The 16088-nt window shown below is 46.8% G+C and overlaps 3 protein-coding genes across 3 annotated transcripts; 2 read left to right on the top strand and 1 right to left on the bottom strand.

Annotated features, from left to right (window-relative positions):
• Positions 1-216: 216 nt before the first annotated feature.
• On the bottom strand, positions 217-3686 carry jmjd7 (jumonji domain containing 7). Its single transcript, XM_062396943.1, has 10 exons — positions 3610-3686; positions 3419-3518; positions 2830-2983; positions 2612-2750; positions 2391-2505; positions 1235-1291; positions 1018-1113; positions 851-927; positions 619-778; positions 217-433 (listed from the first exon to the last, which is right to left on the bottom strand). The coding sequence occupies exons 2-10, from the start codon at positions 3465-3467 to the stop codon at positions 345-347; spliced, it is 936 nt and encodes a 311-aa protein (XP_062252927.1). The 5' UTR covers positions 3468-3518; positions 3610-3686; the 3' UTR covers positions 217-344.
• A 782-nt stretch (positions 3687-4468) lies between these two features.
• Positions 4469-8885, top strand: tbpl2 (TATA box binding protein like 2). Its single transcript, XM_062396941.1, has 8 exons — positions 4469-4607; positions 4990-5137; positions 5645-5867; positions 6492-6579; positions 6660-6751; positions 7268-7435; positions 8093-8187; positions 8406-8885. The coding sequence occupies exons 1-8, from the start codon at positions 4512-4514 to the stop codon at positions 8480-8482; spliced, it is 987 nt and encodes a 328-aa protein (XP_062252925.1). The 5' UTR covers positions 4469-4511; the 3' UTR covers positions 8483-8885.
• Positions 8886-9126: 241 nt separating this feature from the next.
• Positions 9127-15562, top strand: atg14 (autophagy related 14). The gene is made up of 11 exons (XM_062396934.1): positions 9127-9923; positions 10495-10557; positions 10635-10677; positions 12258-12339; positions 12420-12657; positions 12755-12984; positions 13156-13273; positions 13352-13442; positions 13656-13741; positions 14964-15138; positions 15221-15562. The coding sequence occupies exons 1-11, from the start codon at positions 9646-9648 to the stop codon at positions 15341-15343; spliced, it is 1527 nt and encodes a 508-aa protein (XP_062252918.1). The 5' UTR covers positions 9127-9645; the 3' UTR covers positions 15344-15562.
• The last annotated feature ends 526 nt before the right edge of the window (positions 15563-16088 follow it).

Raw genomic sequence — 16088 nt, 5'->3', positions numbered from 1 at the left:
AAGTATTTAACCATTTTCATTAAGATGACTCGTGATGTTAATTGTCTTCGATAACATGGTTAAGAAAAGTGTTTCATAGATGTAGTGTCATGGTGATTAGCAGTAGCAGCAGAAACCTTTATGATGCACTGCTCATGTTCTGAGTGGGGGGCGGGGCCAATACTGAACCCGCCTCCACAAGGTGTAATGTCAGCTGAGTCACAATAACCAATCAGGTTTCATGTTGTGATTTTAATCATCATTTAGCTGCAACACCACAACCAGCTCATTTTCATTATTTCACTACGTTTCATTTTGACACTAAACCTGTGTTGTGATCATGACATCATGCAGCTGTTGTGATGTCACGTCCCCCCTGTGACCTCACACAGCTTCTCCAGGAGCTGGAAGTAGTTGTACTTGATGTCGTACTCCATGTCGTACCAGAAGTTCACTGCAGAGGAAAAACAGAACATCGTCAGTCACAAGAACGTCTCACTGGGTCGGTCCCGTTCTCAGCGTGTTGAGGAGCCTGATCCCGTCGGGGGGGGGGGGGGGGGGGGGGGGTTCACTGGGTCGGTCCCGTTCTCAGCTTGTTGAGGAGCCTGATCCCGTCGGGGGGGGGGGGGGGGGTTCTACCTGCGATGCAGCCGTGTGACTGCCGGACGTGGTGGAACCAGAGCGACGGCAGGTACAGCATCTCTCCGGCCTTCACGCTGCAGTGGACCGGCCGAGCCCTGCGGTACTGAGGGTACCGCTCCAGGTCCGGGTCCAGAGGGTCCAGTGGGATCCATGGGACCTGGGGGGGGGGGAGGAGGAGTTTGTTAAATGGAGCAGAGAGCTAAGAATAACAGCAGGTCCCTGAACGCACCTTCTCCGAGTCGCTCTGATCGATGACCTCGAACTCGCCGTCGTCTCCCTGGCGATAAACAGCCGGCTGGTAAACACCTGAGAGAGAGCGTCACCATGGTTACTGACTCCCTGCTGCATGGGTTTCTATGGTAACCGAACAGGATGCAGGGAGGTTTCTACGGTTACCATAAGGGATGGAGGGTCGGTCTGTGGGCGGCAGCAGGATGAAGCTCTTCTCTCCAGATATCACACAGTAAAGATTCTCATAGTGATCTTTGTGCACTACACAAAAACACACACACACAGTGGGTACATGTTCAACACACATTGTGTTCGAGTCTCACTGGAGGTGAGATACAAACACAACACACTGTGAGGCTGCCGTGTTGTGTTCGAGTCTCACTGGAGGTGACGGCGTTCTCTTCTCCGAACCAGAAGTTCACAGCATCAGGTAACTTTCCTAAAGGAGAAGAGATGAGATATCAGTTCACTCCTCCGGCTTCATTCTCTAATATCTTCTTTCATTTTTTTATTAAATTTGCTCTGAACCAAAACACGTGTTCTTAAACTTTGTGATGACGAATGACATCGTCCTCAACGCCCTGCATACGCCCTTAAAAGGGCATGAGCCCTGCGGTGCACACAGAGGTCACAGAAACTGAACAGTGTGTTTAAGGAGTCGAGAATCAAACCAGTCGAATGACGATGAAGCACAGTTCTATTTCTTAGTGTCAGCTGCGATCACACAATAACACAACAAACGATCCTGTGATCCGGTTCAACATTCACTGAAAGTTGTATTTCAATAGGAACTGTTGTTGTCAGTTTCCTCGTGGCCACCGGCAGCAGCACTGAGCTCTTGGTGAAATCCTCCATCTTGAATTCTACCCGGTGCCTTCAAGGAAAAAATACGTTTCACAACAACTTCACATTCTGAATGACGTGAGCGGTCACAAGCAGTGAGCCAGCGGCGTGGAGATCCTACAGGAACCAGACTGAGGCTTAGAGAGCTCTGTGCAGCAGGACGAGGATCCGTCCCGAGGGAAACTCACTGCACGAGTCGCTTTGACCCGTTCGATATATCTGAGCTGACTGAGTCGTTTGGGTCGTTGCTCTTTTCTCCAATCAGCGCAGTTTAACCACATTCCTGAAACATGCAGTCTCCTGCTGATGAAACTTTGATGTGTCTCAGATCCTAGTTTAGAGAAATCTGACCTTTTTGTTCTTTGACACTTTGCTCATGTCTGAGAAATGTGTTTAAACGCTCTGTTCCATGTTTACTGCAGTGTTTTACTTCAATACTGATTCTTCTGCTGATTAAAACCTTTCACAGAAACTAGTTAGAAATTCTAACTTCTTCTGGAACCATGAAATATTTTAGTAGTTTGAGATTCATCTGAAATTTTTTCTTTTATTTAAGTAATTTATTAAAATGTTACTTCTCATATGTGTTTGTCAAATCAGGTTCAAGAGAATTGTTCATTCTTATGTTTCTAATTCTTCTGGTTTCATTTTCTGTGGATCGACAGAGCAGGTGTGGCGGCCGGGGGGGAACTCACCGAGCGCGGCGCTCATCCAGGGAACGTGCGGCTCCACGTCGGCCCCGAGCTCCGGCAGCTCCTCCAGCAGGTTCGAGCACTGCTTCTGAACGTAGAACACACCGGAGTGCTCCCCCTACAGGACACAACAGGCAGTACTCATCCACCAGCTGACTGAGGGAACATCTCTGCTGGGATGTCTCCTGCAGTATCTCACTTGTCCTGCAGGGGCAGTCTCTCACCTTCCCCTCTATGACATCGAGGACAGAAGAGAAAGTCATCTGTCTCTCTTCAGGCATCACGAATCGATCACCGCTCACTGCGTCCGCGTAACCATTCGGAGTCACCGCCACACTGATGACCTTTGACCCCACCTTCTCCCTGCAGACAGGAAACAGAATGCAATCTTTCCAACCAAAGAAGAATAAAGTCAAGGTATCAGTGGGCGGGGCTTCCTCACCTCAGGTACTCTGGCGTCCACCTGGACAGAGCCGGCCAATGGCTGACAGCATTGCGGATGATGCAGGGTTTGTTTGGACCAATCCAGTCGCGGTAGAAGTGCAGCGGATCAGGTGGCTGCTCCAGGTACGGAACTGATTGGCTCAGATACAGATCTGCAACAGAATCAATAATCACTATTACACCACTAGAAGTATTTAACTCCTCAGCTCTTCAGGAACTACAAACTACTGCAGTTGTGACAGTAGTACCACTACAGGAGTCACAGCAGTAATTATGGAAGTGCTAGTAACTAGTAGTTATTAGTACCAGTGTTGACAGTAGAGGCAATTGTGCAGTATGTGTATATACTTGTAGCAGTACTTTGAGTAACAGTATCTGTAGTGGTAGAGGTGGTGTATTGTACAAGGAGAGGGCCGTGAGTAATGATGGCAGGAGAGTACTGTAATAGAAACAGTAACATTTGTAGCAGTATAAGATGGTAGTATCAGTACTATCAGTAGTATCAGTAGTATCAGTAGTATCAGTAGTATCAGTATCAGTAGTATCAGTATCAGTAGTGTTAATAGTATCAGTAGTAGTTCACTCACCATGAGCCTCCAGTGAAAACTCGCTCAGATGTTTCTTCACCGACTCCATTTGTTCATAAAACCTGCTCCGGAGTCTTTATCTTCAATATCCTGTCTTTTCCTACAATTATACACACACAGTTATATACACACAGTTATATACACACAATTATATACACAATAATAAACACAGTTATAGAGTATGATCAGACCTCGCGCTGCCATGCTGCCGTGTTTACATCCTGTGCGCATGCGCATTACTCCTCTGTGCTGTCGGCGGAGCAGCTCCACCTGCAGGCGGGAGGGTGAAGTACAGCGGTGAGTCAATCAATTAATCAAATTATATTTGTATAGCCCATATTGACAAATCACAATTCGTCTCATAGAGCTTTAACATGGTGAGACATCCTCTGTCCTTCACCCTCAATAGTCAAACTACTAGAAACCCTTTGAGCAGGTGGAGAAGGTAGAGACCTCAGAGACACGTGTGAGGATCCGTCTCCCAGGACGGACACAAGTCAACAGGAGTTCAAGTACACAACTGACATTTAACAAGCAGGACTTCAGAATCACACACAGCATGTAAACACTGAAGGGAATACTTGGAGTAATCCATTATAATGGGACAAATGAGGAAGTTGTGTAATAAGCTGAAAATACACTTAAACACTAGGTCGAGTTTTCTCATCAAGCTGCAGAGCCTCTGTGACGCCACAGCTCTGCTCTGATTGGCTGAAGGCTTCACTGACACATGACGTTCGTATGTTTTTATTTAGGAATTCTGACGTGTTTTCTATAAATCAATAAAAGTGAAGTGAGTTAAAATCTGAACTTGTTCCTAAAAAGGTTTGGAAGGCAAACAGGAACATTATCTACCTCTTACCTCAGAGTTTAGAATAAAATATTATAAACATATATATATATAATATTGTATTACAAAAAAAGGGTTAGGGTTAAAAAAGCAGCTATAAACATGAACCTTTCAAGAAGAGTCAATCATCAGCCTGTTTACATTTCTACAGAGCGCCTGCTGCAGGTTACCAGAGGTACTGCAGCAGCAGCTGAACAGGCCTCTGTGATTGGCTGAAGAGTTCAGGTCATCAGTTTGGATTGGATGCAGCTGAGAGGCTCTGGATCAGGTTCTGGATCAGGTTCTTCACTCATGGACGAGTCGGCGTTGGAGCGATACTTTGACGACTCCATTGCAAATGTGAGTAAAGTTTCCTGTTTGAACATCAAAGCTTTATTGAGAGAGAGCGACGTCACAGCAGAGCGTCTGGACCTGGACTCTCTCTCCTCTGTGGAGTCAAAGAAGTTTCCACAACAAACTGTTTCTCTTGATTCAAATCAAATCCAGAAACGTGAGCTCTGATCCGTCTGAATATCAGTCTCATATTATCACTCTCAGAATGTTGAAATCTGAAAACATAAATTAAACAAAACATTTTAAATATATAGTTTATGAAGTCAATTTGAAAAATGAACATGTGTGTTTGTGTTGTGAGGAGGATCTTCATTCTGAGTAATGGAACGACTGAGCTGCGTTCACATGTTCCAAATGTAAACTTTGATTGATTGATTGGCTCCTGCAGGACTCCAGCTTTTTGTTGGGGGAGGAGCCTGGTCTCCAAGACCCTGACCAATCCCATCACTCTGAGAAGGCGGAGCCGGGTGCACAGCAGGGGGGGGAGCTGGACCTGAGTTTCCTGCCTGATGAGCTCACCACACAGGAAGACACAGGTGTGACATCACTGAAGGTCTTTTAAACAAACGTTATAAGTTAACAGATTTAAACTGTAAATAAAAACAGACTCGAGTCTGAAACTGGTGTTCTCCCTCTGACCAGCAGGGGGCGACTCCTCTGGTAGTTTCTATAGAAAGTGACTTCTCTCTTTATAACGTCAGTAACATTCAGGAGTTTCTCTCTCAGTCTCTAGTTTCAAGTCTTCTTCAAACAGCTGATGTTCATTTAGTGAATTATGATCATTTAGAGTCAAACAGACCACAAAGCACCAGATGTGTTTTGGGGGGGGGGGAATACCACAGAGTGATTGACTGCTAGTACTGTCCATGGGTGCAGGTGACTGGAGGACATGTCCTCCAGCTCCAAATATGGTTATTCTACTTCTGAGTGAACCTGGAACATGAATGATTCACGACAGCAGAGATCCTGTAGTTCAGATAAATGTCCACTTCCTGACTAAGGTCATGACCTTCAACAGAAAGCTGACTGAGATTTCATTTCAGCTGAAGCAGCAGAATGTCCAACTGCCGCTGGGGACACGTCTCAGGACAGCGGTGTCTGTCCAGACTACAATTCCCAGGATTCCATAGCTGCAGACTTCCATAAGGAGGGGCCCACATCAGGAATGGGGACCATCACCTCCTCCTTTTGTCCCATGACTCCTATGACCCCTATGACCCCCATGACCCCTGTGACAGAGAGATCAGGGATCATCCCACAGTTACAGTAAGTAGTAGAAGTTTGTGGTACTCATACTTTATCCGTAGTACTTCATCGATGGTGTTTGTACTTTATGAAAGTCAGATCTTATAAAAGCTTCTTGTTGGAGGACGACCACTCTGCCCCTCAGCCACGGCCCCAATATGATTATATAATTTCCTGTTGATTCTGAAAAGTGTATTTCTGTTGTGAGGTCAGAGATGTCTCTGCACTGAACCAGGTCTGTGGATGCAGAGCTCACTGTGTGAGCCCCGAGCAGAACCAGAACATTGAGTCTGATCCAACATGTCCTGATGGTCCCGTCAGGTCCAGTCTCCACTGAGGTTCACCTTCAGTTCGTTTCCCATGATGCTCCCGCTCTAATAACTGATATACGAACACGGATGAGATGTGAACTTTTTATGAATCTGACAGTTTTCTAAGAAGATATTGGTGAATGAGGCTCATTCTCCCGGCAAGTCAGTTTTCATAGATCCCAACTCTGCTTGAGAAGTGACGTACTTACAGAATGAGGTCTGATAGATGTGTGGGTTAAATATGAGGCCTATTTATAGATGTTAAGATGTTATTAATGATAGCAGCAATTAACATGATAATGAAGATGAAGTGAAACCATCTCCTCTGACATAGGAACATTGTCTCCACCGTGAACCTGGGTTGTCCTCTGGACCTGAAGTTCATCGCTCTTCAAGCCAGAAATGCTGAATACAACCCGAAGGTACAGAAATCGACTTTGCTTTGGGCGCGTGTTCATTCTAAATGTTTGGGAGTCATGAGGTGCAGCCAGGTGTGTTTCAGCGTTTTGCGGCCGTCATCATGAGGATCCGAGAGCCTCGAACCACGGCACTGATCTTCAGCTCGGGGAAGATGGTCTGCACAGGGGCCAAGAGGTCAGTCTGTCACCTACATCCCACATCTACTGAAAGAAATGACCTAAAGTGCAGCTGGGCCAGCTCTGATCTGGACTCATCCAACTGCTGGGACCTCCAGGGTTTGTTATGAGCAGAGAACACGATGTCAGAGCTGCTTCTGGAGCAGAACCACCAACTAACATCTCTCACAACATCAGCTCCACCTATTGATCCCATCAAAACATAGAGAGCTCTCACACCTGGTGTGGTTCAGAGCTTCAGGCTCTTCAGTTCAGTGTGAAGCTGAACATCAGGTGTGAACGGTTCCTCAGACCAGAGGAGGAGTTCTGGTTCTGGATCAAACTGAACCAGGTTCTGTTGGTTTGAAGTGAAAACCCTTTGTTGAACAGTTTGGACTTTTGGACCAATCACAGGAAGTAGACAGAGTTAAACAATAGAAGAAGAAGCAGCTGCAGTCTTCACCTCCTACGATATGTTTGAACCATAATTAGTTTGAGTTTCTTAACCTTCTTCTTCCCTCTGGGTGCGTTTGAGTGAGGAGCAGTCTCGGCTGGCAGCCAGGAAATACGCCCGGGTGGTGCAGAAGCTTGGTTTCCCCGCTCGCTTCATGGACTTTAAGATCCAGAACATGGTGGCCAGCTGTGACGTCTTTTTCCCCATCAGGCTGGAAGGACTGGTTCTGACCCATCAGCAGTTCAGCAGGTAGATCCACAGACTGCTGCTCGGGTACTGAGGAAGCGACAGGGTTAGCCTAGCTTAGCACAGGTACTGGCTTCAAGGGAACATTGTTAGCTAGCTTCAGTGGAATCAAATCATTTCAATGGAACCAGTGGGTAACATGCAGAACTGAGGTTTTCTCTAAATGACCTTTGACCTGTCACCATTGACAAACAATCGACTGTTTAAGTCTAAAGTGAGTTCCGCTGGTTTGTTTCAACACAACCTGGATGTTCCATCAGGAGGTGATGACGTCAAATCAGTAACTCAAACGTGTGAGAATGTTTATTGTTCTCCTGATGATTCAAGTTGACTGTGACCAGCAGCCTCTGTTCATACAGGAACATCTACACATCTAATCTATAGACCTGGAAACACTTTCAACACATGAGAACCTGTGCACAGCTTATATTAGATTGGCTTCTGTTTAAAAAGCCAATGTTAGCTTATAACATGTTAGATATATATATATATATATATATATATATATATATTAGTTAAATTGGCTAAGAGTTATTTAGCGAGGGGTCAGTTCAGTGCAGACGACACACTCAGGTTTAGATCTGTGGAAAGTAAAAGCAGATTGAATCAGTTTCTTTGTGTAAACTGTTGGGAGTGAGTGTACTTGTGTTTTGTCTCCAGTTATGAACCAGAGCTGTTTCCAGGCCTCATCTACCGGATGGTGAAACCTCGCATCGTTCTGCTCATCTTTGTTTCTGGGAAAGTGGTTCTGACTGGTAATGAAACTCAAATCTCCTCATGTTGAAAGTTCCAGCTGCAGAGTTATCACCTAACACTAGAAAACTACATGATCATAAGGAAGGGTTGGGGTTCAGGGTTAGAGTGGGTAAGGGTTAATTTACCAACATCCAGATTTGATCATTATGAAACATAAATCTCATAATTCTAAAACACGTATTGAGTGGTGGTTATTAAGTTGTGTATTAAATTGCAGGAGCTAAAGAACGAGCTGAGATCTACGAAGCGTTTGAAAACATTTATCCGATCCTGAGAGGCTTCAGGAAACAGTGAAGACATCACTTCCTGTTCATTTATACATAACTGTATATATGTATATATGTATTTATTTTGTGTTGAATGTGTCACCATTCTGAAAAAAATAAATGTTTTGTGAATCACTGCAGAGAAGAAAGGAGCTGAATGTTTGATCTGAATCAGACTTGATTGTGTTTTTGATGAGTAGAGCTCTGATGTGACTGAGTCTCTCATTTCAATGTTATTCAGTTATTCTTGACCTGAAAATTAAAATGTTTAATTCAGGGTCTCAAATGCATTGATCCATTCAAAAAGATTTGTTCCATTAACCTGAGGGGGAATTGAAGTTGATCATGTTTTTACTATCTACTGTATAGTTCACATATGTGGATATTTACATGTAAATTATATAATACAGGAAAAGATAAAGAATAAATGTTCTGAATGACCAAACTAAAGAACTCGAGATATCAATTCTTGAGTTATTGATATGAGGTCCCTTCATTCGAGTGATTGACGTTTCCACCTCCGTACCGTTCTTCTTTTCCTGACTCCGCCCACACAAACTAGGTCATTGCACAACAAACCATGTTTTCAGAAGAAAGCGGAAGTGACGGTCTTCTCTCATCTAAACAACACCACGTGACCGGATGTTATTAAGTATTATGGCGACGTCAGTGAAAAAATAGAACAAGCTGGTGATCGGCGCATAGCAGCGCGTTCGTGTTAGCTTCACTAGAGAGCACAGCTGGTTAGCTTCACTAGAGAGCACAGCTGGTTAGCTTCAGTAGAGAGCACAGCTGGTTAGCTTCACTAGAGAGCACAGCTGGTTAGCTTCAGTAGGTAGCACAGCTGGTTAGCTTCACTAGAGAGCCCAGCTGGTTAGCTTCACTTGCTAGCTCAGCTGGTTAGCTTCACTAGAGAGCACAGCTGGTTAGCTTCACTAGAGAGCACAGCTGGTTAGCTTCACTAGAGAGCACAGCTGGTTAGCTTCAGTAGGTAGCACAGCTGGTTAGCTTCACTAGAGAGCCCAGCTGGTTAGCTTCACTTGCTAGCTCAGCTGGTTAGCTTCACTAGAGAGCACAGCTGGTTAGCTTCACTAGAGAGCACAGCTGGTTAGCTTCACTTGCTAGCTCAGCTGGTTAGCTTCACTAGATAGCACAGCTGGTTAGCTTCACTTGCTAACTAGGCTCCTCTCCATGGCGTCCCCCGCGGGACTCCCGCCGCTCTGTACGGAGCGAGCTGCTTCTTCGTCGGGCTCTCACTCTGGGGCCAGGCCGCCTCTCCGGCCCCAGCACCTGCCTGCGGCTCACTCCACCCCGGGCTGTGTGATGGGGGAGTCGGTGGACGACGCGGAGGGGCTGTATGTGGCGGTGGAGCGGTGCCCCCTGTGCAGCACCTCCCGCCGCAGGCTCACCTGTGCCCGCTGCGTCCAGGCCGGAGACTTCGTGTACTTCGACGGGAGGAACACGGAGAGGTGAAGTGTTCATCCTGAGCTTTGACTGCAGATGTCCCGCTGCTCGGATGTCTGTCCACACAGGGTCCACCAGGAGGACAGAGCCTGCTTTACCACCAGTGGTTAACAAGTCTGGAACTGGCTCTTCCAGGGCCAGTTATTAGTTAGTTAACCAGTGATAAACAATTTATGTGTTTGCTTCATTACATGCAAGTGAAAACGGAAACATAATCAAATGATGTCCCTGTATTAATTACATGTTCAGGTTTAAACTTCACGTGAAGTACGTGTACTCCCATGTTTCTTTGTTCAACGACAGATTTAATACTAGAAACCAGCATAGACTTTGAGTCCATGCTGGTTTCCATCAGGTATATTGGTCTCTGTTAGCAGTTAGCTACCCACTGCTAGTTCCAACCTGTATGCTAATGTTAGCTGGGCTCTGTTAGCAGCCCTGTTAGACCAGCGGTGTCCTCATAGTTTCAAGTTGGCCCAGTTCCTCCACCTGAGCTCCGGGTCCAGATCTCCAGCGACTCTGCTTCTGTGTGATCATTCAACCTTCAGATACAAATACAGGCGGTCTGTTCTGCAGGTACGTGGACAAGCTGGAGCGGCTGAAGAAGCTGAAGGGAGAGAAGGAGGAGCTGCAGCAGAGGTGAAGTTACAGCTGGTAGTGAAGTGTGTTGAGATCTGAGGACCCTGATGCTAAACGGAGATCTCCTCTCTCCTCAGAGTCATCGGGGCCATGGACCGGAAGCTGCAGGCGGATGAGATGGTGAGTGCAGCTCAGCTGCTGTAAACAGGCTTCATCAGGTCCCCACACAGAGACACTGCATGTCCACTGAGACATGTCTCAAGTCCCTTTCCTCCTTCGCTAGCAGCAGCAGTTTGTGTCCACATTGAGACAATGGTTTTATAACACATCTCTACAGCCATGGTTACACCTGATGTGGAGCCTTTATCTGTCTGCACCAAATCGTGTGAAACTGAAGCTGAATCATCTGTATCGCCCCCTGGTGGCTGACTGCAGTATAGCTTATAAACCTCCTCCATGTTAGCAGATGGGACCAAACCAAACAATCAAAGTAGAAGTTAATAAATGTTTGTAAAGATGTTTTTGTCATTTCAGGTCGTTCTCATCTCTCTGTTTGTTCACGTGTTTCTGATCACTTTGGGTTTAATTTGTTATTTTATGATATAAAAACAGGCTGAGACATCATGATAGACAGCTGAGGCTGACTCCTGATTGGTTGAGAGTGTGTATGGGCGGAACCTTTATATCATGCCTCCACTCCACAATGACTACTGCACAGACTGACTGTAAATTACGTCTTCACCCTAAACGTGATCAGCGTTTGTATCAGAGATATTTTAGCTTCATTTCTCGAGGAGATGGAGATGTGTCGTCCATCTATGAACTTTCTATGAATATTAAAGAGAGAATCACCAAACATCACCGAAGCAAATGTAGAAAGAAAGAGTTGAAGGTAACAAGAGAACATCAGGAGAAGCCTAATGAGTGACATGGACAGAGACATTTTGACAACTACACATACTTAAAATAAAAACTGCTTAATGGGAATCTGTTGAGATATACTGTATAGAGGACGATACATGACTTAAGTATAAATAACATAAATAGAAAAGGAAATAAATAAATACAGAAATGTATAAATAAATGTCTTAAATCTATTTCCACATGTATTTCTGTATCCGTATGCTAATGAGAAAGGCGGGCCTTCCTGCAGTCTCATGCACGATTGGTCACAGGAGTGTGATGATCCAGTTCTATTACTTCTGCCTTCAATGCTGAGTTCCTCTGGTCTCAGCTGCTTCAGGATCAGAAGTAAAGAGCTTCTGTTTCCTCCTCCTCTCGGCTCTCACTCTAACTATACACACTCGTCACTGGGTATCAGGACCTGGTCAGTACATGAAGTTTACAGGTTGGAACTAGCAATGGGAAGCTAACTGCTAACTGAGTTTAAAAGGCTGCATTTAAACATCGTGAACTTGAACTAGTTCATTTTAAGTGTGAACTGGCTCAACGCTGCAAACAGCTACTGGAAACCAGTCAGCATTGAAGGCAGAGGTAGTAGAACTGGATCATCACACTCCTCTGAACAATCCTGCATGAGACTGCAGGAAGGCCCTGCCTTTCTCATTAGCATACAGCCACAGAAATACATAAATAAATGTGGAAATAAATTTAAGACATTGATTTATATATTTCTGTATTTATTTATTTCCTTTTTTATTTATGCATTTATTTATTTACACTTAAGTCATGCATCGTCCTCCAGCATCCTGTTCAGTTCACATGAGACGGAATAAACTGACAAACATATTTTTCCTCAGAAGTGGAAGCTGATGTCGTGCAGGATGAGGATCGAGCAGCTGAAGGAGGCGGTGTCCTGGGGAGACGAAGAGGTGAAGAGCGGTGAGTCCTCTACAGCCTCCTTCTCTGGTTGTGGTCCTGTGGTGGTCTCTGTCTCATCCTCCAGTGTCCTCCTCTTGCAGATAAAGACCTCCACTTGCGCTCCCAGGAGGACAGTCAGCGGCTGCAGCGGCGGGCCGGACGTCACCAGGAGAAACGGGACAAAATCGAGCGTCACAACCGGCGCCTGGGGGAGCTGCTGGAGAGACGCAGCCGGGAGCTGCAGAGCCGACTGAGTCAGCTGGCTGCTCTGAGACGAGAGCACATCCTGGAGCTCACCACACACATGTTCCCCACACAGGAGGAGAAGCAGGGCAGCAGGTGAGACACCACCGACTCTCTGACAGCCTCTCAGCGTAAGGACGTTACATCTTCACTGTAGAGAACACTGTCCTCTGCCCCTGTGTTTGTCCATCAGAGACCCCGCGGATGTGGTGACAGAGTCCGACCTTGCTCTGACCTCCAGCACGGTGAGTGAGTTGGCCGAGGCTCGGAGGACCACCTACCTGTCGGGACGCTGGATCTGGGATGACCAGAACGGGGAGACCAGCATCAGCATCACAGGGGCCCCCGTCATCCTGCCCAGCAACGGAGACTGCTCCGCCTACTACAGCTGGGTGGAGGAGAAGAGCATCAGCCAGGGCCCAGGTGCGTCTGCCTGTGCCTCACCCACTTCTCAGTAGTTTAAAGTTATTTTAAAAAACCATGAAGTGAACTGATGGATGACCGGCTACAGTGACTGATGATTAGTTAGAGCTGCTGTTTGATCTGCAGCATCATATTGACAAGTGCATGTGGTCTGACCTCTGACCTCTGCAGAGCTGGACCACATTAACCCGGCTCACACCATCAGTGCTGCTCTCTGCTACGCCACGCAGCTCGCCACCATCCTGTCTCACATCCTGGACGTCAACCTGCCCAAGAAGCTGTGCAACAGGTAAGAAGCACCTGCTGCCGCCTCCATGAGCAGAGCGGAGCGGGACGCTAACAAGAAAGTGTCACTGTGTGTTCTCAGTGAGTTCTGTGGAGAGAACCTGAGCAGATACCGATTCACCAGAGCTCTGAGCAAACTGAACACCAACATCCTCCACCTCTGCTTCTCCCAGGTCAGAAAACACTCTGATCTGCATCTGCTGCTGGAAGTACAATTCATTTGACCACCAGTCTCACTGTGTGTGTGTGTGTGTGTGTGTGTGTGTGTGTGTGTGTGTGTGTGTGTGTGTGTGTGTGTGTGTGTGTGTGTGTGTGTGTGTGTGTGTGTGTGTGTGTGTGTGTGTGTGTGTGTGTGTGTGTGTGTGTGTGTGTGTGTGTGTGTGTAGCACGTCGACAGTGACAAGCTTCACCCTCATCACACTCTGAGGAACATCATGTTTCTGGTTTCCCCAGACAATGACAACCTGGGCAGGTGAGATGCACCTGTCTCTCTCTCCCCTCTGTGTGTGTGTCTCTCTCTCTCTCCCCCCTCTGTGTGTCTCTCTCTCTCTCCTCTGCGTGTCTGTCTCTCTCTCTCCTCTGTGTGTCTGTCTCTCTCTCTCACTCTGTGTGTCTCTCTCTCTCCTCTGTGTGTCTGTCTCTCTCTCTCACTCTGTGTGTCTCTCTCTCTCCTCTGTGTGTGTCTCTCTCTCTCTCCTCTGTGTGTCTCTCTCTCTCTCCTCTGTGTGTGTCTCTCTCTCTTTCCCCCCTCTGTGTGTCTCTCTCTCTCCTCTGTGTGTCTGTCTCTCTCTCTCACCTCTGTGTGTCTGTCTCTCTCTCTCCTCTGTGTGTCTCTCTCTCCCTCTCCTCTGTGTCTCTCTCTCTCTCCTCTGTGTGTCTGTCTCTCTCTCTCACTCTGTGTGTGTCTCTCTCTCTCCTCTGTGTGTGTCTCTCTCTCTCTCCTCTGTGTGTCTCTCTCTCTCCTCTGTGTGTGTCTCTCTCTCTCTCCCCCCTCTGTGTGTCTCTATCTCTCCTCTGTCTCTCTCTCTCTCTCTCTCCTCTGTGTGTCTCTCTCTCTCCTCTGTGTGTCTGTCTCTCTCTCTCTCTCTCTCCTCTGTCTCTCTCTCTCTCTCTCTCCTCTGTGTCTCTCTCTCTCTCCTCTGTGTGTCTGTCTCTCTCTCTCTCTCCCCCCTCTGTGTGTCTCTATCTCTCCTCTGTCTCTCTCTCTCTCTCTCTCTCTCCTCTGTGTGTCTCTCTCTCTCCTCTGTGTGTGTCTCTCTCTCTCTCCTCTGTGTGTGTCTCTCTCTCTCTCCCCCCTATGTGTGTCTCTATCTCTCCTCTGTCTCTCTCTCTCTCTCTCTCCTCTGTGTGTCTCTCTCTCTCCTCTGTGTGTCTGTCTCTCTCTCTCTCTCTCTCCTCTGTCTGTCTCTCTCTCTCCTCTGTGTGTCTGTCTCTCTCTCTCTCTCTCTCCTCTGTGTGTCTATCTCTCCTCTGTCTCTCTCTCTCTCTCTCTCCTCTGTGTGTCTGTCTCTCTCTCTCCTCTGTCTCTCTCTCTCTCTCCCCCCTCTGTGTGTCTCTATCTCTCCTCTGTCTCTCTCTCTCTCTCTCTCCTCTGTGTGTCTCTCTCTCTCCTCTGTGTGTCTGTCTCTCTCTCTCTCTCTCTCCTCTGTTTGTCTCTCTCTCTCTCCAGTAACTCCACCTCATGTGTCTTTCAGGACGGGCCCGTTCGAGGTCAGTGCTGACCTGGAGGAGTCGATGGAGTTCGTGGAGCCGGAGGCGGCCGGTCCGACGGAGGAGAGTGGAGATGAGGCGGTGACGGACGAGGAGACGGACCTGGGGACAGACTGGGAGACAGTGCCCAGTCCACGTTTCTGTGACATCCCATCACAGGTACAAACAACTGAGTCCTCATGAGAAGAGTTTGACCTCTGTCCGCTCTTTGATAACATATCTTCATCTTCTCCTCTCACAGTCCATGGATCTTTCCCAGAGTGCTTTGCAGGTCTCCCAGCCCTCTGCTAACACTGGAGGGATGATCTCGTCTGCCGCTGCTTCTGTCACCTCCTGGTTCAGAGCTTACACCGGCCAGCGGTGATCCAACCAGACTGGAGCAAGAACCAGGACCGGACTGGTTCAGTGGACTGGGGTCAGAGGACTGGTTCAGTGGACTGGGGTCAGTGGACTGGGGTCAGGGGACTGGGGTCAGAGGTCAGCCACTGGACGAGGACCCTGAACCCACGTGATGGACTTCAAACACCTGCATCCAGTCAAAATGAATGTAAATGTCCAGATTAACTTCATCAGCAGTTTAACAGACCATAACTCACTCATCCTCACAGGTTTATGTATTTGGACTTTGGTATAAAGTTACTTTGTGTAACTCAGTTTAGCATTAAGCCTTTAGCATTTTAAAATGGATTTTAATGTGTCATCTTTACCAGTTCACTCAAATGATTGATCCCAGTGAAGGTGGATCTCTGGAGAGAAGACTTGTGAATAAAGTTTTATTAAAAGTGACAAACAGAAATGACATTATTATAAAAGTTGATGTGCTGATTATATGTTTCATGTGTATATAAATAATCGACAGAACTCTATAAATATGTTTGTTAATAAATCACATCAAACTCAGGTCGCTCATCGAGCTTCAGAGAGAAATGAATCGTTAAAGAACATTTGAAATCCAGATGAATCATATTCTGCTGCAGCTGATGACTTCCCGTTCACTCTTCCCAAGCAGCTGTCAATCAGATTGAAGTTGTGTTTAACACACACACTGAGTGGCAGCTGGCATGTCGGCGTGCACGTGACCTCGGGTCACACGGATCTGCTGAGCTCTG

The sequence above is a fragment of the Platichthys flesus genome, chromosome 10, assembly GCF_949316205.1.
Source record: "Platichthys flesus chromosome 10, fPlaFle2.1, whole genome shotgun sequence".
In the NCBI taxonomy this organism is placed as follows: Eukaryota; Metazoa; Chordata; class Actinopteri; order Pleuronectiformes; family Pleuronectidae; genus Platichthys; species Platichthys flesus.
The sequence above is the reverse complement of the archived record's forward strand: the minus strand, read 5'-3'. Positions and strand labels throughout refer to the sequence as shown.

Excerpts from the sequence above, each read along its gene's own strand:
- jmjd7 (XM_062396943.1), bottom strand. The coding sequence starts at position 3,467 with ATGGAGTCGGTGAAGAAACATCTGAGCGAGTTTTCACTGGAGGCTCAT. Across the intron at positions 2,984-3,418 it reads GTTTTCACTGGAGGCTCATG|ATCTGTATCTGAGCCAATCA; the intron begins GTGAGTGAACTA and ends ATTCTGTTGCAG. Across the intron at positions 1,292-2,390 it reads CTGGATGAGCGCCGCGCTCG|GAAAGTTACCTGATGCTGTG; the intron begins GTGAGTTCCCCC and ends CTTCTCCTTTAG.
- tbpl2 (XM_062396941.1), top strand. The coding sequence starts at position 4,512 with ATGCAGCTGAGAGGCTCTGGATCAGGTTCTGGATCAGGTTCTTCACTC. Across the intron at positions 6,580-6,659 it reads ATGCTGAATACAACCCGAAG|CGTTTTGCGGCCGTCATCAT; the intron begins GTACAGAAATCG and ends GGTGTGTTTCAG. Across the intron at positions 6,752-7,267 it reads GTCTGCACAGGGGCCAAGAG|TGAGGAGCAGTCTCGGCTGG; the intron begins GTCAGTCTGTCA and ends GGTGCGTTTGAG.
- atg14 (XM_062396934.1), top strand. The coding sequence starts at position 9,646 with ATGGCGTCCCCCGCGGGACTCCCGCCGCTCTGTACGGAGCGAGCTGCT. Across the intron at positions 12,658-12,754 it reads GAGGAGAAGCAGGGCAGCAG|AGACCCCGCGGATGTGGTGA; the intron begins GTGAGACACCAC and ends TTTGTCCATCAG. Across the intron at positions 13,443-13,655 it reads TCCACCTCTGCTTCTCCCAG|CACGTCGACAGTGACAAGCT; the intron begins GTCAGAAAACAC and ends GTGTGTGTGTAG.